The 19050-nt window shown below is 38.2% G+C and overlaps 1 protein-coding gene across 1 annotated transcript in view; it reads right to left on the bottom strand.

The window, feature by feature from the left end:
- Window positions 1-19050, bottom strand: part of MED13 (mediator complex subunit 13) — a 150389-nt gene that overhangs the window by 86423 nt on the left and 44916 nt on the right. Inside the window, exons 4-8 of the mRNA XM_011979163.1 lie at window positions 16612-16757; window positions 14955-15152; window positions 12680-12874; window positions 11086-11248; window positions 10776-10886 (exon numbers count right to left, since the gene is read on the bottom strand). Of these exons, the coding sequence (XP_011834553.1) occupies window positions 10776-10886; window positions 11086-11248; window positions 12680-12874; window positions 14955-15152; window positions 16612-16757 (813 nt within the window). The remainder of the gene's footprint in view (window positions 1-10775; window positions 10887-11085; window positions 11249-12679; window positions 12875-14954; window positions 15153-16611; window positions 16758-19050) is intronic.

A 19050-nucleotide genomic window follows, 5' to 3' on the forward strand; every position in this document is an offset into this window, starting at 1 on the left:
AAAAAATATATATATATATATAAAATAATAAACAAATAATAAAGTAAATTAAACAAATTTTAAAGATCTTCAGCAAGAGAAAAGGTCTAGTTGAAGCAAACACAGTAAGTGAATACGAATGGTTGATAAGTAGGAATTCATTGCCCAATTCGCTTATTTTTATCCATGTTTGAATTTTCTAATAACAAAACAGAGAACTAAAATGCTAAAAAAAAAAAAAAAAAAGCATGAAAGATGTGAGGAGCAAGATTAAAGTATTCCAAGGTTCTTGTTCATTCCATAAAAAGAACATAGACTCTAACTGTAGACTTTAAGGAAAGCAGGTACAATAAAGGATTAATTCAATTAACAAAAGAATAAAAACAGAACACCAAACTTCTAAATCAAGAGAAGAAACTGAAAAAAAAGAATATAAAAAGGAAAAAAACAACAGTATCATTTAACTTATCAATTATTCAAATATTTGACTGTCTACTAAATTCAAAGTATGGTCCATGAACCCTCCTTTTCAGGGGCTTCAGGGGTTCAAAACTATTTCCACAATAGCACCAAGACACTATCTGCCTTTTTTTATTATGTTGAAATTTACAAAGATGGTTCAAAAACAATAGGCAGCAAAACTTCTAGCAACTGAACATGAATCAAGGGAGTGATACCAACTGTACTAGCAGTAGTAGCCACTGCTTTCTCCACCACCACACATTCAGTTTGCTGTTTTTTATGATAGTATCACTTAAGAATGTCCTTCATGAAGACAGCACAAATAATTTTTAATAATCTCAGTACTTATACTATCTTTTTACACTCTGTATAAAGAAACAGGAAGTACATATAAAGTATTTCTGTTATAGATTTGAAGTACAATGGCTATTTTGAGGAAAAGCACTTGTACAATTGTTTGAGTTACAAGCTGAAACTAGCTGACTGGTAGATAAACTAAGATTATCCATATTTGGCCATTTGGCAGATTTGTTTATTAGGTTATCAAACATGAACAAAATGAGTTTGTCATTTAAGGAAGAACTGATCATTTTGAGCTTGACTGCTAAACAATACTTCTGCTAATACAGTTGGTACCACTGCAAGATTTAGAATTTTGGAAAACTGTATCTGACACAGTGAGCTTGACAGCTTTCTAACAAATACTTTTCAGATGAGGTCACTGGTAATATTAATGAATGAAATATTTTGATACACTGTATTGGCTGAATTCCACATCCTCAAATTCAACTAACCAGAGATGAAAAATATTATTTTTCAAAAATGAAAAGTTAACAGTACAACAATAAAAAACAATATAAATTGTAAAAACAATACGGTATAACTCTTTATGTAACACATTGTATTAGGTATTATAAACAAACTAGAGATTATTTACACTATACTGAAGGGCCAGGTACAGTGGCTCATGCCTGTAATCCCAACACTTTGGGAGGCTGAGGTGGGTGGATCACTTGAGGCCGGGAGTTCAAGACCAGCCTGGCCAACCTGGTGAAACCCCATCTCTATTAAAAATACACACACACAAAAATTTAGCTGGGCGTGGTGGCGCATGCCTATAGTCCCAGCTACTTGGGAGGCTGAGGCACGAGAATCGCTTGAGCCAGGGAGGGGCAGGTTGCAGTAAGCCAAGATCACACCACTGCACTCCAGCCTGGGCAACAGAGGAAGACTCTGTCTCAAAAAAAAAAAAAAAAAAAAAAAAAAAAAAAAAAAAAAGAAAAAGGAATACTGAAGGATGTATATGGGTTATATGAATACTAACTCATTTTATATGAAGGACTTGAGCATCCATAAATTTTGTTATCTGTAAGGGTTCCAGAACATCGATCTTCCACGGATATTTGGAGATGAGTATATATAACAAAATGCGTCAACATTCAGATCTGTATAACCCAGTGAACTGACATTTTTCAAATGACCAATGCATGATGTTACAAAATCGAAAGATCCATTCAGTTATTAGTGAAGTACAACTACTGACAGGGCTTTAGATGTCACATTGCAACTAACCTTTAAGAAACTACCACTTGTCAATTTTTGGTGTAGTACCAAAGAAGAATATCCACAATTATCTGAAAAAGTTATTAAAATACTCTCTTCCCTTCTCCAATTGCATAACTATATGAGGCTGGATTTTCTTCATATACTTCAACCAAGACAATATCCAGCAATATGCTGAATGCAGAAGCAGATGTAAGAATTCAACTATCTTACTACACTCAATATTAAAGAGTCTTGCACAACTGTAGAACAATGCCACTCAATCAGTTTTTTTGCTAGTGTTTTGGAAAATATAGTGGATGTCTATTTTATTCATGTTAATATGCACTGAGATTAATGTTATTTTTAATAAGTGGTGCTTTAAAATTTCTCTAAAATATAAATAGATGTAATAAATGTACTTTGCAGTCTTCAACAACTTTTTAAGACTGTAAGTAAGTTCTGAGACGAAAAAGTTTGAGAATTAGTCTATTTTATGCAAGGCAGTAGGAGAAACAGGATCTCCATTCATCTGAGGTGAACTATTTAGTTATGTCCCAAGTATACAAGGGATGTGAAAAGTAAATGGCCATACATTCACTTACCCAGCTATTATGAGTAAGAAACTATTAACTGGGGTTATATACTAATAGCAGCGGTTCTCTAAATTTTTGACAACATTAAAAGCCCTTTTCTTCTATACAGACCTCTTTCTAAAAGCTAGTTTCTTTAGAGAGAACAACTGAATTTTTTTTTTTTTTTTGAGACGGAGTCTTGCTCTGTCACCCAGGCTGGAGAGCAGTGGCACAATCTCGGCTCACTCCAAGTTCCACCTCCCGGGTTCATGCCATTCTCCTGCCTCAGCCTCCTGAGTAGCTGGGACTACAGGCCCCCACCACCAAGCCTGGCTAATTTTTTTGTATTTTTAGTAGAGACAGGGTTTCACTGTGTTAGCCAGGATGGTTCTCATCTCCTCACCTTGTGATCCACCTGCCTTGGCATCCCAAAGTGCTGGGATTACAGGCATGAACCACTGCACCCGGCCGAACAACTGAATTTCATGCTAGAACATAACCACATTGAGTAATCTTTGTAAAAAAAAAATGAAATTGTCCTCAAAGCACAAACCAACAGAGTAATCCTTTTATTCTTTCCTATTGATGTTAGGCATGCAGTACTTTAATGTTAACATGTGAAATTTAATGTATTGCTTTTTACTTAGCAGCCTGCTTTCTATGTGCAGTTTTTCTATGAACATTCCACCACACTAAAGTCTAGTATCAGTAAATGTGTGCTATTCAATCTTGCTAATGAAAAATGCAACAATTTTATGCTTCTCACTTATTATAATGGCAAAAAATAATTGTGAGGACAGTCTTCAGATCAGTGAAATCACAAGAAAAACCAACATTTTCTACATGCAAAAAGTGTGAGTAAAATCAGTAGAATCTTTTTTGATGTCACACGTACTTAAGCAGCCCTCTCGCCTTTTGTTAGCTAGTGTATTCTGAGGCTAGGACACCTTCTGTCACACAGTAAGTATTCGAAAAAACCTAATAGATAACTGATAGTTACAGCAGTATTACTTTTTTTTAAAGTAAGCACAAGCAAAAAACACCTATGGAAACAAACTGTATGTCCATCAAATCCAGACTGATTATATAAACTATGATACTTCCATCCAGTGTAATATTAATAACATTATTTTTTCATTTTTCTTTTAAAAAAGAGAGTATCACTACATTGTCCACGCTAGTCTCGAACTCCTGGCCTCAAGTAATCCTTCTCCCTTGGCCTCCCAAACTGCTGGGACTACAGGCATGAGCCACCACACCCAGCCCCAGGAAAATTTTTAAACAATGAAGCAGAGCTATAAGTAACTAATATGGAAAGATCTGAGGCACATTAAGTGAAAAGAATTCGCTGTGAAAAATACATCAGAATAATACTTACGTGAGGCCAGGCATGGTGGCTCATGCCGGTAATCTCAGCACTTTGGGAGGCTGAGGCAGGAAGATCGCTTGAGCCCAGGAGTTCAAGACCAGCCTGGACAACATAGCATGACCCCGTCTCTACAAAATATTTAAAAATTATCCAAGCACTGTGGCACACACCTGTAGTTCTAGCTAGCTGGGAGACTGAGGCAGGAGGATCATTTGAGCCCAGGAGTTTGAGGCTATAATGAGCCATGATTTCATCACTGCACTCCAGCCTGGGCGACACAGCTAGTCTCTAAAAAAATAATAATATTTATGTGTTGAGAGGAGAATACATAAAATTAAGTATGGAGAAATAGTATCTAATTGGCAACTAGCCACTTCTAGAGAGAGTGAGTACGCCTGGGGGAGAGAAAGGATGGTCAAGGGGAACTTAGGCTTTTTTCACATACTTTAAATTTCTTAAAATAATTTATATTCATGTAAATTGTCTGTACAGCTACGAATTTTTTTTCTTCCTAAATCATTTTTAAGAGAAGCCAGTGTTATCAGGCAGGGTCCAGGCCTATCTTTCACACAGAAGAAATTCACTATACAGAACTGGTTATACAAAACAGAGGAAAGTGAGGCAACCCAGAGACTAGTAACAGCAGGGAGCTTCTATGACTTCTAGCACTGAAAGGACAATAAGATGATGTAGTCTCACCATATCCCGGAAGCTCAGGATGGTGCTAGAACCATAGCAGGATCTGCTCAGTAGTAACTGGGACCATGAGAAGGGGCTGTGTTAATAGGACACAAGGGAGCTGTTGCTGGAGTTGGCTCAAAAAGGGACTGGGGAAAGACCCTGGCTTCTTCCCTCCTCTCACCCTCCAATCTTCTGTTAGTGCCTCCTATTAGCCAACTCCAGAAAGCAAAGGAGTCTAGGAAATTTAATTTCCTGCAATACAGAACAGAACAGAGAAAAAGCAGAAATGGATTTGAGAGCGAGCTAGAGGCCGATTAACAGAGTCAGTTATCAATGTATGCCCCAACCTCCTATATTCCATGGCAAAGAGGATACACACATAGTAGCTCACTGTCTATCTGTCTTACCTTCACTTAAGAAATAAGCTAGATTTGTAGTGGGCAAAGAACCTAAAGTACAAAATGTAATAGTAATTTTTTTCTAAGTAAATGATTAGAAATGCTGTATTTACTAAAGGAGCAAACTAACCAAAGCAAGTCACACGCATCGACTATATAAAATTTTGGCATATTAAATCTCTATATGCCTGTGAGGAATTTCTGAAAATATTTTTTAAAATAACTTTTTTTTTGAGACGGAGTCTCGCTTTGCAGCCAACACTGAAGTGCAGTGGCGCCATCTTGGCTCACTGCAACCTCTGCCTTCCGGGTTCAAGAGATTCTCCTGCCTCAGCCTCCTGAGTACCTGGGATTACAGGCGTGCACCACCATGACCGGCTAATTTTTGTATTTTTAGTAAAGATGGTATTTCACCATGTTGGCCAAGCTGGTCTTGAACTCCTGACCTCAAGTGATCCACTCGCCTCAGCATCCCAAAGTGCTGGGATTACGGGCATGAGCCACTGTGCCTGGACAAAAGAAAATAACTTTTTAAAAATAAAAGTTCAGCTTAAAGACCAAAAATTTAAACTTATGTTGCCAACATGCATTTTTTTAATGCCTTCCTCTAAAACCATTTTAGACAAAATACTTAAAATCCACATCTTTTCAGAAAGAATAAAAAAGTCTAGTTTAGGAACTAAAAAAGAATTGTTTGATAAAAATTCCAATAGTGAGAAAGAAAATCCTAATTTATTTTTTTCTTAACTTTTATTTTAGGTTCGGGGTAAATGCGATGGTTTGTTATACAGGTAAACTCATGTCATGGGGCTTTGTTTACAGATTATTTCATTACACAGGTATTAAAGGCCTAGTATCCAACAGTTATTTTTTCTGCTCCTCTTCCTCCTCCCAGCCTCCACTGGACCCCAGTGTCTGTTGTTCTCCTCTATGTGTCCATGTATTCTCATCATTTAGCTCCCACTTATAAGTGAGAACATGCAATATTTAATTTTCAGTTTCTGCATTAGTTTGCTAAGGAAAATGACCTCCAGCTCCATTCATATTCCTGCAGAAGACATGATCTCATTCTTTTTTATGGCTGCACGGCATTCCATGGTGTACATGCACATTTTATTTATCCAATCTGTCACTGATGAGCACTTAGGTTGATTCCACGTCTTTGCTATTGTGAACAGTGCTGCAATGAACATTCCCATGCAGGTGTCTTTACAACAGAATGCTTTATATTCCTCTGGGTATATATATCCAGTAATAGGATTGCTCGGTCGAATGGTAGTTCTGGAAAAACCTAATTTCATTTAAGCATTCTTTTGGTCTTAGACCAGGGATTAGCAAACTTTTTCTGTAGGGAACCAGAGAGTAAATATTTTATCCCCTGGGGGCCAGTCTGTGTCACAACTACTCAACTCTGCCACTGTGGGGCAAAAGCGACCACAGACAATATGTAAATAAATGAACGTGGCTGTGTTCTAATAAATCCATTTATCAGTACTGAAATCTGAATTTCACACAACCTTCCCATACCATAAAACATTCTTTATTTTTTTCAACTTTTAAAAAATGTAAAAATCATTTTCAGTTGGCCCAGGCATGGTGGCTTAAACCTGTAATCCCAATACTTTGGGAGGCCAAGGCAGATGGATCACCTGAGGTCAGCAGTTTGAGACCAGATGGGCCAACATGGTGAAACCCCGTCTCCACTAAAAAATACAAAAAATTAGCCAGGCGTGGTGGCCCCTCCCTGGCTATTCGGGAGGCTGAGGCAGGAGAACTGCTTGAACCCGGGAGGCGAGGGTGCAGTGAGCTCAGATCGCGCCACTGCACTCCCGTCTGCAAGACATCGTCTCAAACAAATAAAAAAAAAATCATTTTCAGCTTACAGGCCATACAAAACAGGCAGTGGGCCAAACATGGCCAATTCATTACCCTTTGCTGACCCTCATTCTTATACAAATTATGTTCAAGTTTAGGTGTGGTTTTTTAGCTATTTTAAACTGCTAAACAATAGCTAAATATATCTTTGTTTTTATTCCAATCTCTCTAACAGAGCTAAATTTTCAACAAAGTTGCCAGACTTTAAAAAATTACATATTCTTTAATCCAAAGAGAATTATTCAATAAATGCAAAGTAAGAATTCTTATGCAATATAAGAATATTCAATTTATGCAAAAACATAACAGCACATTTGAGAGACTCTGTTATTATACATTCAAACCAACAGCGCAAATGTAGAAAAACCTTGGCCCTAACCTGCAGGCACTCCATTTCTTTGGTTCACTTCCATGAGAAAGACAGGTGACCATCTATTCCATCACAAGTTCTGACTAGGGATGTCAAGACCATTATTGTTTACTTGACTGCAAAAGCCTATGATCTATGTTTAATCTGCAGGATAAAATCATAAACTCTAGGCAACATAATTTTAAAACTTCTCATAACCAAATCTTATCATAAGGCCTTAATATATAAACTAAATACATTTCTAAAGAATTCCACATTCATCTATTCTTCTACTAATCATTCAACCAATATAGTCCATTGGAAAGCTTGATGGTTTTGTCATGCTTTGACAGTTTTGCTCCCTTTTAAGTTTTTCCCTTATAGAATCCTATTTTCTGAATCTTACTTCAACATTTCACTTATAGCTGCCCAAAGAATGTTATCAGAAATAACTCCACAAAACCCAGCACTGTATTTACCATTTTAAAAAAAAGATTGTAGCTGGAAGCATTTCCCTTGAAAAGTGGCACAAGATAAGAATGCCCCCTCTCACTCCTATTCATAATAGTAGTGGAAGTCCTGGCCAGAAGAATCAGGGAGAAAAAAATAAAGGGCATTCAAATAGAAAGAAAGGAAGCGAAACTATCCCTGTTGACAGACAACATGATTCTAAACCTGGAAAACCCCAGTCTCAGCCCAAAAGCTCCTTCAACTGATAGACAACTTCAGTAAAATTTCAGGATACAAAATCACTGTACAAAAATCACTAGCATCCCTATATACCAACAACAACCAAGCTGAGAGCCAAATCAGAAATGCAATCCCATTCACATCTGCCACAAAAAGAGTAAAGTAACTGGGAATACAGTTAATCAGAGGGGTTAAAGAGCTCTACAATGAGAATTACAAAACACTGCTCAAAGAAACCAGAAATGATGCAAAAAAACAGAAAAACATTCCATGCTCATGGATAGAAAGAATCAATATCCTTAAAATGGCCATACTGCCCAAAGCAATTTGGATTCAATGTTATCAAGCTACCAATGACATTCTTCACAGAACTAGGAAAAACTATTTTAAAATGTGTATGAAATCCAAAAATAGCCCAAATAGCCAAGGCAATCCTAAGCAAAAAGAAGAATGCTGGAGGCATCATGTTACCTTGCTTAAATGGTACTACAGGACTACAGTTACCAAAACAGCATGGTACTGATACTAAAACAGACACACAGACCAATGAAACAGAATAGAGAGCCCAGAAACAAGGATGCACTGCCACAACCATCTGATCTTTGACAAAACTCACAAAAACAAGCAATGAGGAAAGGACTCCCTATTCAATAAATGGTGCTGGTATAACTGGCTAGTCATATGCAGATGACTGAAACCAAACCACTTCCTTACACAATACACAAACATCAACTCAAGATGAATTAAAGACTTAAATGTAAAACCCAAAACTGTAAAAACCCTGGAAGACAACCCAGACAATACCATTCTGGACACAGAAATGGGCAAAAATTTCATGACAAAGATGGCAAAAGCAATCACAACAAAAGCAAAAATTGACAAAAGGGATCTAATTAAACTAAAGAGCAGTTGCACAGCAACAGAAATTATCAACAGACTAAACAGATAACCTACATAACAGGAGAAAAGTTTTGCAAACTGTGCTGACAAATGTCTAATATCCAGTATCTAAAAAAACTTAAATTTATAAGAAAAAATAATCCTATTAAAAAGTGGGCAAAGGACATGAACACTTTTCAAAAGAAGACATATGTGCAGCCAACATGCATATGTAAAAAAGCTCAACATCACTGATCATTAGAGAAATGCAAATCAAAACCATAATGAGATAACATCTCACACCAGTCAGAATGGCTATTATTAAAAAGTCAAAAAGTAACAGACGCTGGCGAGATTGAGAAGGGAACATTTATACACTGTTGGTGGGAGTGAAAACAGTTCAATCATTGTGGAAAGCAGTGTGGTGATTCCTCAAAGAGCTACAACTACCATCTGACCCAGCAATCCCATTACTGGTTATATAACTGGGGAATATAACTCATTCTACCACAAAGACACATATACACAAATGTTCACTGCAGCACTATTCACAACAGCAAAGACGCAGAATCAACGTAAGTGCCCATCAATGACAGACTGGATAAAGAAAATGTGGTATGTACACACCATGGAATACTGTGAAGCCATAAAAAAGAATGAGATCATGTCATCTGCAGGAACATGGATGAAGCTGGAGGTCATCATCCTTAGCACAGGAACAGAAAGCCAACTACTGCCTGTTCTCACCTATAAGTGGTAGCTAAATGATGATAACTCATGGACAGCAAGAAGGGTCCAACAGACACTGGCGTCTACTTCAGGGTAGAGGCTGGGAGGAGGGATAGGAGCAGAAAAAGTAACTACTGGGTACTAGGCTTAGTATCTGAGTGACAAAATAATCTACACAGCAAATCCCTGTGACATGAGTTTACCTATTTCACAAACCTGCACACGTAACCCTGAACCAAAAATAAAAGCTTAAAAAAAAAAGAAAAGAATGTACTCTTCAAAACCCAACGCTGTATTTGCTATTAAAAAAAGATTGTATCATGAGGTCAGGAGATCCAGACCATCCTGACACAGTGAAACCCTGTCTCTACTAAAAATACATTAATAATAATAATAAAAAAAAATTAGCTGGGCATGGTGGCGTGTGCCTGTAGTCCCAACTACTCCTACTTTATGGAGGCTGAGGCAGGAGAATGGCGTGAACCTGGGAGGTGGAGCTTGCAGTGAGCTGAGATCGCGTCACTGCACTCCAGCCCAGGAGACAGTGCAAGACTCCGTCTCAAAAAAAAAAAAAGACTGTAGGCCAGGTATGGTGGCTCACACCTGTAATCCTAGCACTTTGGAAAACCAAGGGGAGGATTGTTTTGAAGCTAGGAGTTCGAAACCAGTCTGGACAATATACCAAGATCCCCTCTCCACAAATTTTTTTTTTCTTTTAATTAGCCAGATGTGGTGGCACAAGCCTGTAATCCTATCTATTTGGGAGGCTGGGGCAGGAGGATCGCCTGAGTCCAGGAGTTTGAGGCTGCAGAGAGCCATGATTACTCCAGCCTGGGCAACAAACCAAGACCCTGTCTCTTTATTTTTTAAAAAAGAAAGAACTTTTGGGAGAAATTTCTCAGGCAGTGCCATTGAGGAAGGAATGCTTTTCTCAAGAGACTTATATGCCTTTTATATCTTATAGATGCTACATATACCATAGCCCCATATAAAATAGTATTTTATTTAGCCACTAGGAAACAAAACTTTCAGAGTCCGCCTCTGGCAACAGTGAATGAACTGAAGGATTATATCTACATGTATTTCTATAATCAGCTTCAAATTCCTGAAATCTTTTTCTTGAATTTTCTTTTGAAAAAATCCTAATATCATGTTCATGTAAGCTATCTCAAATGAAGTGGGCATAAGCATTCAGTGGCATAAGAAACTATCACACATAGGCATCAATTGATCAGGAAACAATCTACCTCAAACAACTGCAATTTGTTCTTTGTGTGGCTTCAACAAAGTCCCAGGATGCCACTTTAGCAGCTGTCACTTCTTCGCACAGACCACCTGATGAAGCAGAATACTTCCTCCTAAGATTTAAAGTTACAAAATTCTTTAGAATTCATAAAATTTTCCATTAAACCTCAATGTAGCATTAAAATTAATTTTAAAGATCAACGTTATGAGTTAAAGAAAAATCAAATAAATGACGGTTTATACTTTAGATATCTTCTAATTATAAGTAATTATCAACATGCAATTTTTGAACTTATAAATGAAAATACACACTTGTTCTGTGCTCTGTTCATATTGCATTCTTGCCAAACTCTATCCACCACATGATTTGCTAATTTTCTGGGTATTTTCCCACCATGGTGGCTAGTACTATCGGAGTTGAAGCCATCAGATACTGAAGAAAATTTGACCCACTTCTGGGCAGACTGAGGATCAACTGAAAACAAAACAAAAAAACAGGCTGTAGGAGAATAAAGGTAGGTTTAAAGTAACATTATTTGGGTTTTTTATTAATTTGTGATACAAGCTGCTCCAGCTATCTGGTAAAATTATTTGTATTTTGAGACAAAAAGCATGCTACTTTTTGGAACCAGATCTCATTAGGCAAATGTGGCAGTCAAGTACATCTCTGTAACCTAGCACTCTCAGTGCCAAGAGCGGGGTTCTCAGGAGCCAGGCAGGGCCAGCACAGGGTGGTGTGTGGAGGGAGGTGGGCTGAGGGCGAGGAAGGAGGTGTCCCATGGATCATGCTGTATAAGCAAACCAGACTACCCTGATGCCCAGTGACATCATCAAGGTTGGGGGCTGGCCAGAGGTGGGTAGACTGGAAGGACTCAGGAGTAGTGTGAAGGGTCCCTGGACACCAGCCATGGAGCTGCTGCACAGAGCCTGACTTCCACATCAAGGTGGGGTATGGAGCCCAGAATGAGCCCCTACAGTGGCAGCACTCTGGCCCTTCTGTCCCTGCCAGCCTCTGACCTGGGTCAGTCAATGACTGCTGGACTCTAGCCAAACACTTTGGTGTTCTCATTTAGTTGGAAATCAGACAGTCTTTTTTGTAAGGTCAGCTGAGCATGAGCATATTTCCCCTCCATTGTAAAAAGCTCTTCTGTGTTTCTGTATGTTTGTCCTCCATTGTAAAAAGTTCTTCTGTGTTTTGTTTTAAAGGTAGATGGAGGGAGGGCAGGGATATAAACCTGTTGCATCAATCGATGGGTCAGAACTTTAGCATATGCATATGTCCTTCTGAGTGACAGGGCATTTTGCTGAAAATAAGCACCTTGGTAACTAAACCCTTTTTAATAGCTAAAATGCTTTAGTTCTGTATTGACAGTTACTATAAAAGCTTGGGTTTATTTTTGTAGGACTTAAGTGCTAAGAATTAGAACACAGCAATGGACTGCTCTGTTGGAGTAAATTTTAATTATAAACACACAAATCTTTAAAAATAAAAGCACGCTACTTTTAAATACAGAAAGCAAAATATCTAAAACAGGGAATGCAAACTGGATGGCAGTGTATCAACACTGATTTTCTGACTAAGAGGACTGAGTAACAGTTGTATAGGAGAGTGTCCTTAATTTTGGGAAATACACTGAGTACACAGGAGTGATGGGACATCACATCTGTAGCTTGTTCTCAAATGGTTCAGAAAAAGACCAATGATAATGAATGTACATATATACAGAGAGGGTGAAGGAGTAAATAACAACAGTTTGGAAATCTGGCTAAGGAAATTACTTGTACTATGCTTGTAACTTCTCAAGAAGTTTGAAACTATTTCAAAATAAATTATTTCTTAAGTACTTACTGTACTGTACACAAAGTAACAGATTACCAGAGCTGATGAGACAAATTACTACTATACCTGTTTGGACTTCCTCAGGAGATGTAGGTGGTGTAAGCGTAACCGAAGACATAGCAGGATCTCTTGTGGAAGCAGGCACTTGGTGGACACCCAAGCAAGAAGATGAACAGTGAGTAGATCCCACAGGGCTAGGAGTAGGAATGTCTGACTGAGGGACTAGAACAAAGCATGCTGGGTAGATCATTCGGACACCAGCTGAAAGGAAAAAAAATGGGACAAGAAAACCAATTACCTTTGTGACTAGTGAATCAGTCACACTCAAAAGTACTATAATGGAAAAGTAGGTATCACATCTGTACAAATAAAAATACATTTTTATAAATATAAGCTTCTTTGGCATAAGTTTTTCTTTTCTTTTTTAGAAGAAACCATAATAAACCACAATAAGCTGCCAGTGGTGGTTACCTTTGCTGAGAGAGATCTGGAAAAAGGCAGCTTTCCTTTTAATTTTTTAGATTTCTAGAAATGCGTTTTTTAAATCTTTGTTTGCATCTCTGACCAACTTAATGTGTATTACTTTTTCAATTTTATTTTTTAAGTTTAACAAAGGTAATCTGGACACTAGAATTACAAACCATTTTCTATTTACTTTTCTATATGCCTCTATTTTAAAAGCCTAAAAAATGTGTGTATTTTGTTTCCGTTTTTGTCACAACTGCTCTGGTAATGTGTTTATTAAAAGTGAACACTGGTAATCTTTTTATTGAAAAAAAAAAAAAAAAAAGGCCAGGAGCGGTGGCTCACACCTGTAATCCCGGCACTCTGGAAGGCTGAGGTGGGTGGGTCATTTGAGGTCTGGCCAACATGGCTAAACTCCATCTCTACTAAAAATACAAAATTTAGCTGGGCATGGTGGCGGGCACCTGTAATCCCAGCTACTAGGGAGGGTGAGGCAGGAGAACTGCTTGAGCCCAGGAGGTAGAGGTTGCAGTGAGCAGAGATCGCACCATTGCACTCCAGCCTGGGCAGCGACAAAGCGAGATTCCATCTCAAAAAAAATAAATAAATAAAAGATGAAATGAGGTGATCTTCATGTATAACATTACCATTAGATTCCCTTAAATACAATACGGTAGATTCTAATTCCAATTATCTGCTAGATTATATTTTCTCCATGCCTCCTCTCATGCCTCTCCGAGGTAGAGTATATGTCTTCACTCCATTGTCAGGCTATGTGACTTGCTCTGGAATGTAAGCATGTGATATAAGCCACATCCTAACAGAGCTTTAAATGTGCTTGTAGGGTCAGGCAGCTTCTCTCACTTCTGTCTTCTACTATGAGATTAACATGTTCCAGATACCAGTACTTTGTTAACCTGGGTCCCTGAATGAGAGGACATAGAGAATATAACCAATCTGAAAAAATCTGACCCTTTTGCGCTGGGCGCAGTGGCTCATGCCAGTAATCCCAGCACTCTGGGAGGCCAAGGTAGGTGGATCCCTTGAAGTCAGGAACTTGAGACCAGCCTGGCCAACATGGCAAAACTCCATCTCTACTAAAATTACAAAAATTAGCTGGGCATGGTGGCGTGCACCTGTAATCCCAGCTACTAGCAAGGCTGAGGCAGGAGAAGCACTTGAACCTGGGAGGCGGAGGAGGTTTCAGTGAGCCAAGACCGCGCTATTGCACTCCAACCTGGGCAACAGAGTGAGACTCCGTCTCAAAAAATAAAAAAATAATAAAAAAAACCAATCTGACCCTTTTGGCAGGCAGAGCATGCAAAGTCACAAATTCTTTAGTTACATTTTCTGTCTCTTAAGTTATTGGAAGTGATAGTTTTACGAAACATTAAAACATCACATAACACAGGCTGTCAACTTTTCAGCCTTCAAATATTAATTAATTCACAATTAACTGTCCCATTCTAAGCATGCTTCTCTCTAGACAGAATCTATTTCCCTGCCCAAATGACTTTGGCTTGGCCATTTAACTAGTTTTGTCTAATGCAATGTGAGCAGATGCAACATTACCTTATCCCAGCAGAAGCTTTGAGTACACTTACATGGTTTGGTTCAGTCCCTATTATTCTTCTGTTCTCATAAGAACAGTATGTCCTAGCTACTGGGATACTCATTTAACCTAGGTTACAGAATGAGCAGATACATGGAGCCAAGCCACAGCTAAGATGCAGCCCTTAAGTAATGTGGGCAAGAAATAAGAAATAAATCTTTGGTGTTGAAAGCCACTGAGTTATTAAACTTGTTATTGAGCAAAATATAACTAATACATACAATCATGCGTTTTCCCCTTAGGAATAATACTCAGCATACATACCAACAAGAACTTCTACTGCAGCTAAAGAATCATCTTCCCAATCCATATCTTCCTGCTTTTCTTCAGACATCTCCTTCAAGCAACATGAGATAGGATAGAACTGTTTCCATTCACCAATTAATTTTTTTGTAGCTGAATCAGACATCTTGAATGCCTGTCCTGTGAGAGTGCCATTTAGTCCAAATGGGCATAAGATAACTAGAAACCCAAAGCAGACATCAAGTAAGTAACTAAAGACTGTTTTACCAAATAAGAACACAGTGAACAATGTGGCAAGTGATCGTGCAGTTATAAAAAAGAAAAGGAAACCAATAATAACCATTCCAGAGAAAAATCAATTTATTATACTTCGTTACTGTGAAGATAAAGTACAACACTGAGTTTATTATATAAACTGTTAAAAATTTGTCTGCCCAGGCTGGGCGCAGTGGTTCACGCCTGTAATCCCAGCATTTTGGGAGGCTGAGGCGGGCGGATCACCTGAGGTCAGGAGTTCAAGACCAGCCTGGTCAACGTGGTGAAACCCTGTCTCTAATGAAATACAAAAAAAATTAGCTGGGTGTGGTGGCACACGCTTGCAATCCCAGCTACTCAGGAGGCTGAGGCAGGAGAATTGCTTGAACTGGGGAGGCAGAGGCTGCAGTGAGCCAAGATGGCACCACTGCACTCTAGCCTGGGCAACAGAGGGAGACTTCATCTCAAAAAAAAAAAAGAAAAAAGAAAAAAAATTGTCTGCCCAAACTCTTAAGAATTTTAACAGAAGCTGGGAATATTTGTGCATCCTTCAATTTACTTTGACTCCCACTGAGAAAAAGCATTCTAAGAAAAAGCTATCTGAGGAAAAACAATATAGATATATAAATCTAAATATTTATAATGTACTGCCATGTAAACTTTAAAAAGCAAATATTAGGTTTAAAGTTAAAATAAGAACACACTGCCAAGCCTTAAAAGCAATTCAGCAAGCTTATAAAATATTTCTTCTAGAATTCAACTGTTTTCATAGTATAAATAGTATCAAAAGTCCGTTTGTAGCTATGTTACACATGGCTTTGGCCAGGCAAGGTGGCTCACACCTATAATCCCAGCACTTTGGGAGGCCGAGGCAGGTGGATCACTTGAGGTCAGGTGTTCAAGACCAGCCTGGCCAACACAATGAAACCGAGTTCTACTTAAGAAATACAAACATTAGCCAAGCGTGGTGGCTCGCGCCTGCAATCCCAGCTACTCAGGAGGCTGAGGCAGAATTTCTTGAAACCGGGAAGTGGAGGTTGCAGTGAACCGAGATCATGCCACTGCACTCCAGCCTGGGCAACACAGCGAAACTCCATGTCGAAAAACAAAAACAAACAACAAACAAAACATGGCTTATATGACCTGACGCACAAGATAACCTTGAAAACGTTAACACATATAAATCCAATATGCTATCTAAAAGAACACTTTAAACTACTTCACCATTCACAGTCAAGAATTATTGGTAATACCTGTATTTAAAAATGTAGCAACACTCTAATGGGGGAGAAGAAAGTATATGACATCAAAATCATCATTAGGCTAAAGATCAGGGGGAATTCCATCAATCCCCAAATGTAAAATTATGAAGTTCAATAAGGATCTTTCAATAAAAGATCAAATACCTAATATAATAATCTACCTTGAAATGGGCTATTAGACTGTTGAGCAAGGGTGATATGCTCTTCACTGAGAAGGTATACAGGTTGATGTTGGTTAATTTCCACACTGGTACAAACATTGCTGTCTCCATGCAAGAAAAAGGTGAAGGAGCAGGACAAGTGTTCACTAAAAAACAAGAAAAAGTTATATCTTAGTGATGGCTAGCGGCCAAAAATGTTAACTTGTTTTTGTTTATTAGGAAGTATGCAAAAATTCATACTCTATTTTGCCCAGAAATTCTACTTCATCAGAAGGAAAAAAATCATGGATATGAGCAAAGACTTAGCTATAAGAAAAGTTCTTTACAACACTGTTTATAGTAGAAAAGGCTGCAAATAGAGGAACCAGTTAAATGAGTTAGGTACATTCACACATAGAATTATTATATAGCCACAACAATAAGTTAAAGTAGAAGAGTAGGTTTATTGGAAAGAGATAGGCTACCAAAATAGTAGGGTCAATTTTTTTCTTTTTCTTTTTTAAAGAAAGAGAGAGGGTCTCACTGCATTGCCCAGGCTGGCTCATAACTCCTGGGCTCAAGGGATCCTCTAACCTCAGCCTCCAAAGCAGCTGAGACTACAGGCATGGGACACTGTACCCAGCTCTTGTTTTTTTTTTTCTTTAAGAAAAAAAGTTTTCTTTGGATAAAGAAAATAAAGGCGGACAAAAGAATTAATGGTGACTCAATTTTTATTTTTGCCTATTTTCCCCTCTATATAAGAAACTAAATACAAATATGTTTCTCACTTTATTAATTTTCAATGGGGCTAATAATCATTTAATGCAATCCCCTCCCAACCAATAACATTACTTTAAAGCAACAATGGGTCTTACAGTTGAAGGCATCCTAGAACCAAGAATATATGCAAAATAGTACACCTTAATGAAATTCGGGTATGGCTGAGTATACAGTTTGGAAAATAAAAGTTCCCAAGGACACCAAGATAAAATTTAGAAGGGTCAAATTGCCCATAAGAGGATAAGATTGTACACTAAGAAGAATAAACTCTTCTTCTTCCTTCTCCACACATTTATCTTAATAATTCATCTTTAAAAACCAGTTTTTTAAACTATGATGATTAATCAACTCAAAATCTGTTTTATATATGTATAAGCCCTCTTGAATTTCTTCTGGTTAAGCAGAACATAGTGAATTAAAATTATAGTAAAAGTAATGCTAGAGTTAACAGAAGTGGGAAAATAGATGGTCGAAAAGAGGAGAAAAGCAATACAGAGCTAAGAATTTCTATATCTTATACATATGGAGTCGATACAAAATGTCTAAACTTGATAGAACAAGAAATACAAATTTAAGCATGTTATTCAAGTTACAAATGTAACTGACAGAGGCTAGTCTGAAGGTAGTGAGTTACCTCAATTGACTGTTCAGTTAGTGCAGACAGAACTTGTTCTACTCTTTCCCCTTTCCACTACTGCATGTGACTAGTCTAAAAAATGCTTTTAATAGAAATACAATTTTTTTAGGCTGGGCACAGTGGCTCACATCTATAATTCCAGCACTTGGAAGGTGGGTGGATCACTTGAGGCCAAGAGTTCGAGACCAGCAAGGCCAAAATGGTGAAACCTCCATCTCCCTAAAAATACAAAAAATTAGCCAAGCGCGGTGGCAGGTGCCTGTAATCCCAGCTACTTGGGAGGCTGAGGCGCTTGAATCCAGGATGTGGAGGCTGCAGTGAGCTAAGATCGCACCACTGCATTCCAGCATGGGCGACAGAGTAAGACTGTCTCAAAATAAATAAATAAATAAATAAGTAAATAAAAATAAAACAAAAATTAATATAACTGACAGAAAAACTTAACTAAAAAAAAAAAAACCAACAACAACAAAAAAACTTACTGTTCTTGTTAAGAAAGCAGTGACAATGGCTGGGAATGGTGGCTCATTCCTGTAATCCCAGCACTTTGGGAGGCTGAGGTGGGAGAATAACTTGAGGTCAGGAGTTTGAAACCAGCCTGGCCAACATGGCGAAACCCTGCCTCTACTAAATACACAAAAATTAGCCAGGCGTGGTGGCAGGCACCTGTAGTCCCAGCTACTCAGGAGGCTGAGGCAAGAGAATTGCTTGAACCCGGGAGGCAGAAATTGAAGTGAGCCAAGATTGTGCCACTGCATTCCCAGCCTGGGCAACAGAGCAAGACTCTGTGGAAAGGAAAGGAAAGGAAAGGAAAGGAAAAAGGAAAGGAAAAAGGAAAGGAAAAAGGAAAGGAAAAAGGAAAGGAAAGGAAAGGAAAGGGGGAAGGGGGAAGAGGGAAGAGGGAAGAGGGAAGAGGGAAGAGGGAAGAGGGAAGGGGAAAAGGAAAAGGAAAAAGGAAAAGGAAAAAGGAAAGGAAAAAGGAAAGGAAAGGAAGAAAGAAAGAAGGAAAGGAAGGAATGAAGGAAGGAAAGAAAAAGAAAGAA

Source organism: Mandrillus leucophaeus, unplaced genomic scaffold, assembly GCF_000951045.1.
Source record: "Mandrillus leucophaeus isolate KB7577 unplaced genomic scaffold, Mleu.le_1.0 Scaffold20, whole genome shotgun sequence".
NCBI lineage: Eukaryota > Metazoa > Chordata > Mammalia > Primates > Cercopithecidae > Mandrillus > Mandrillus leucophaeus.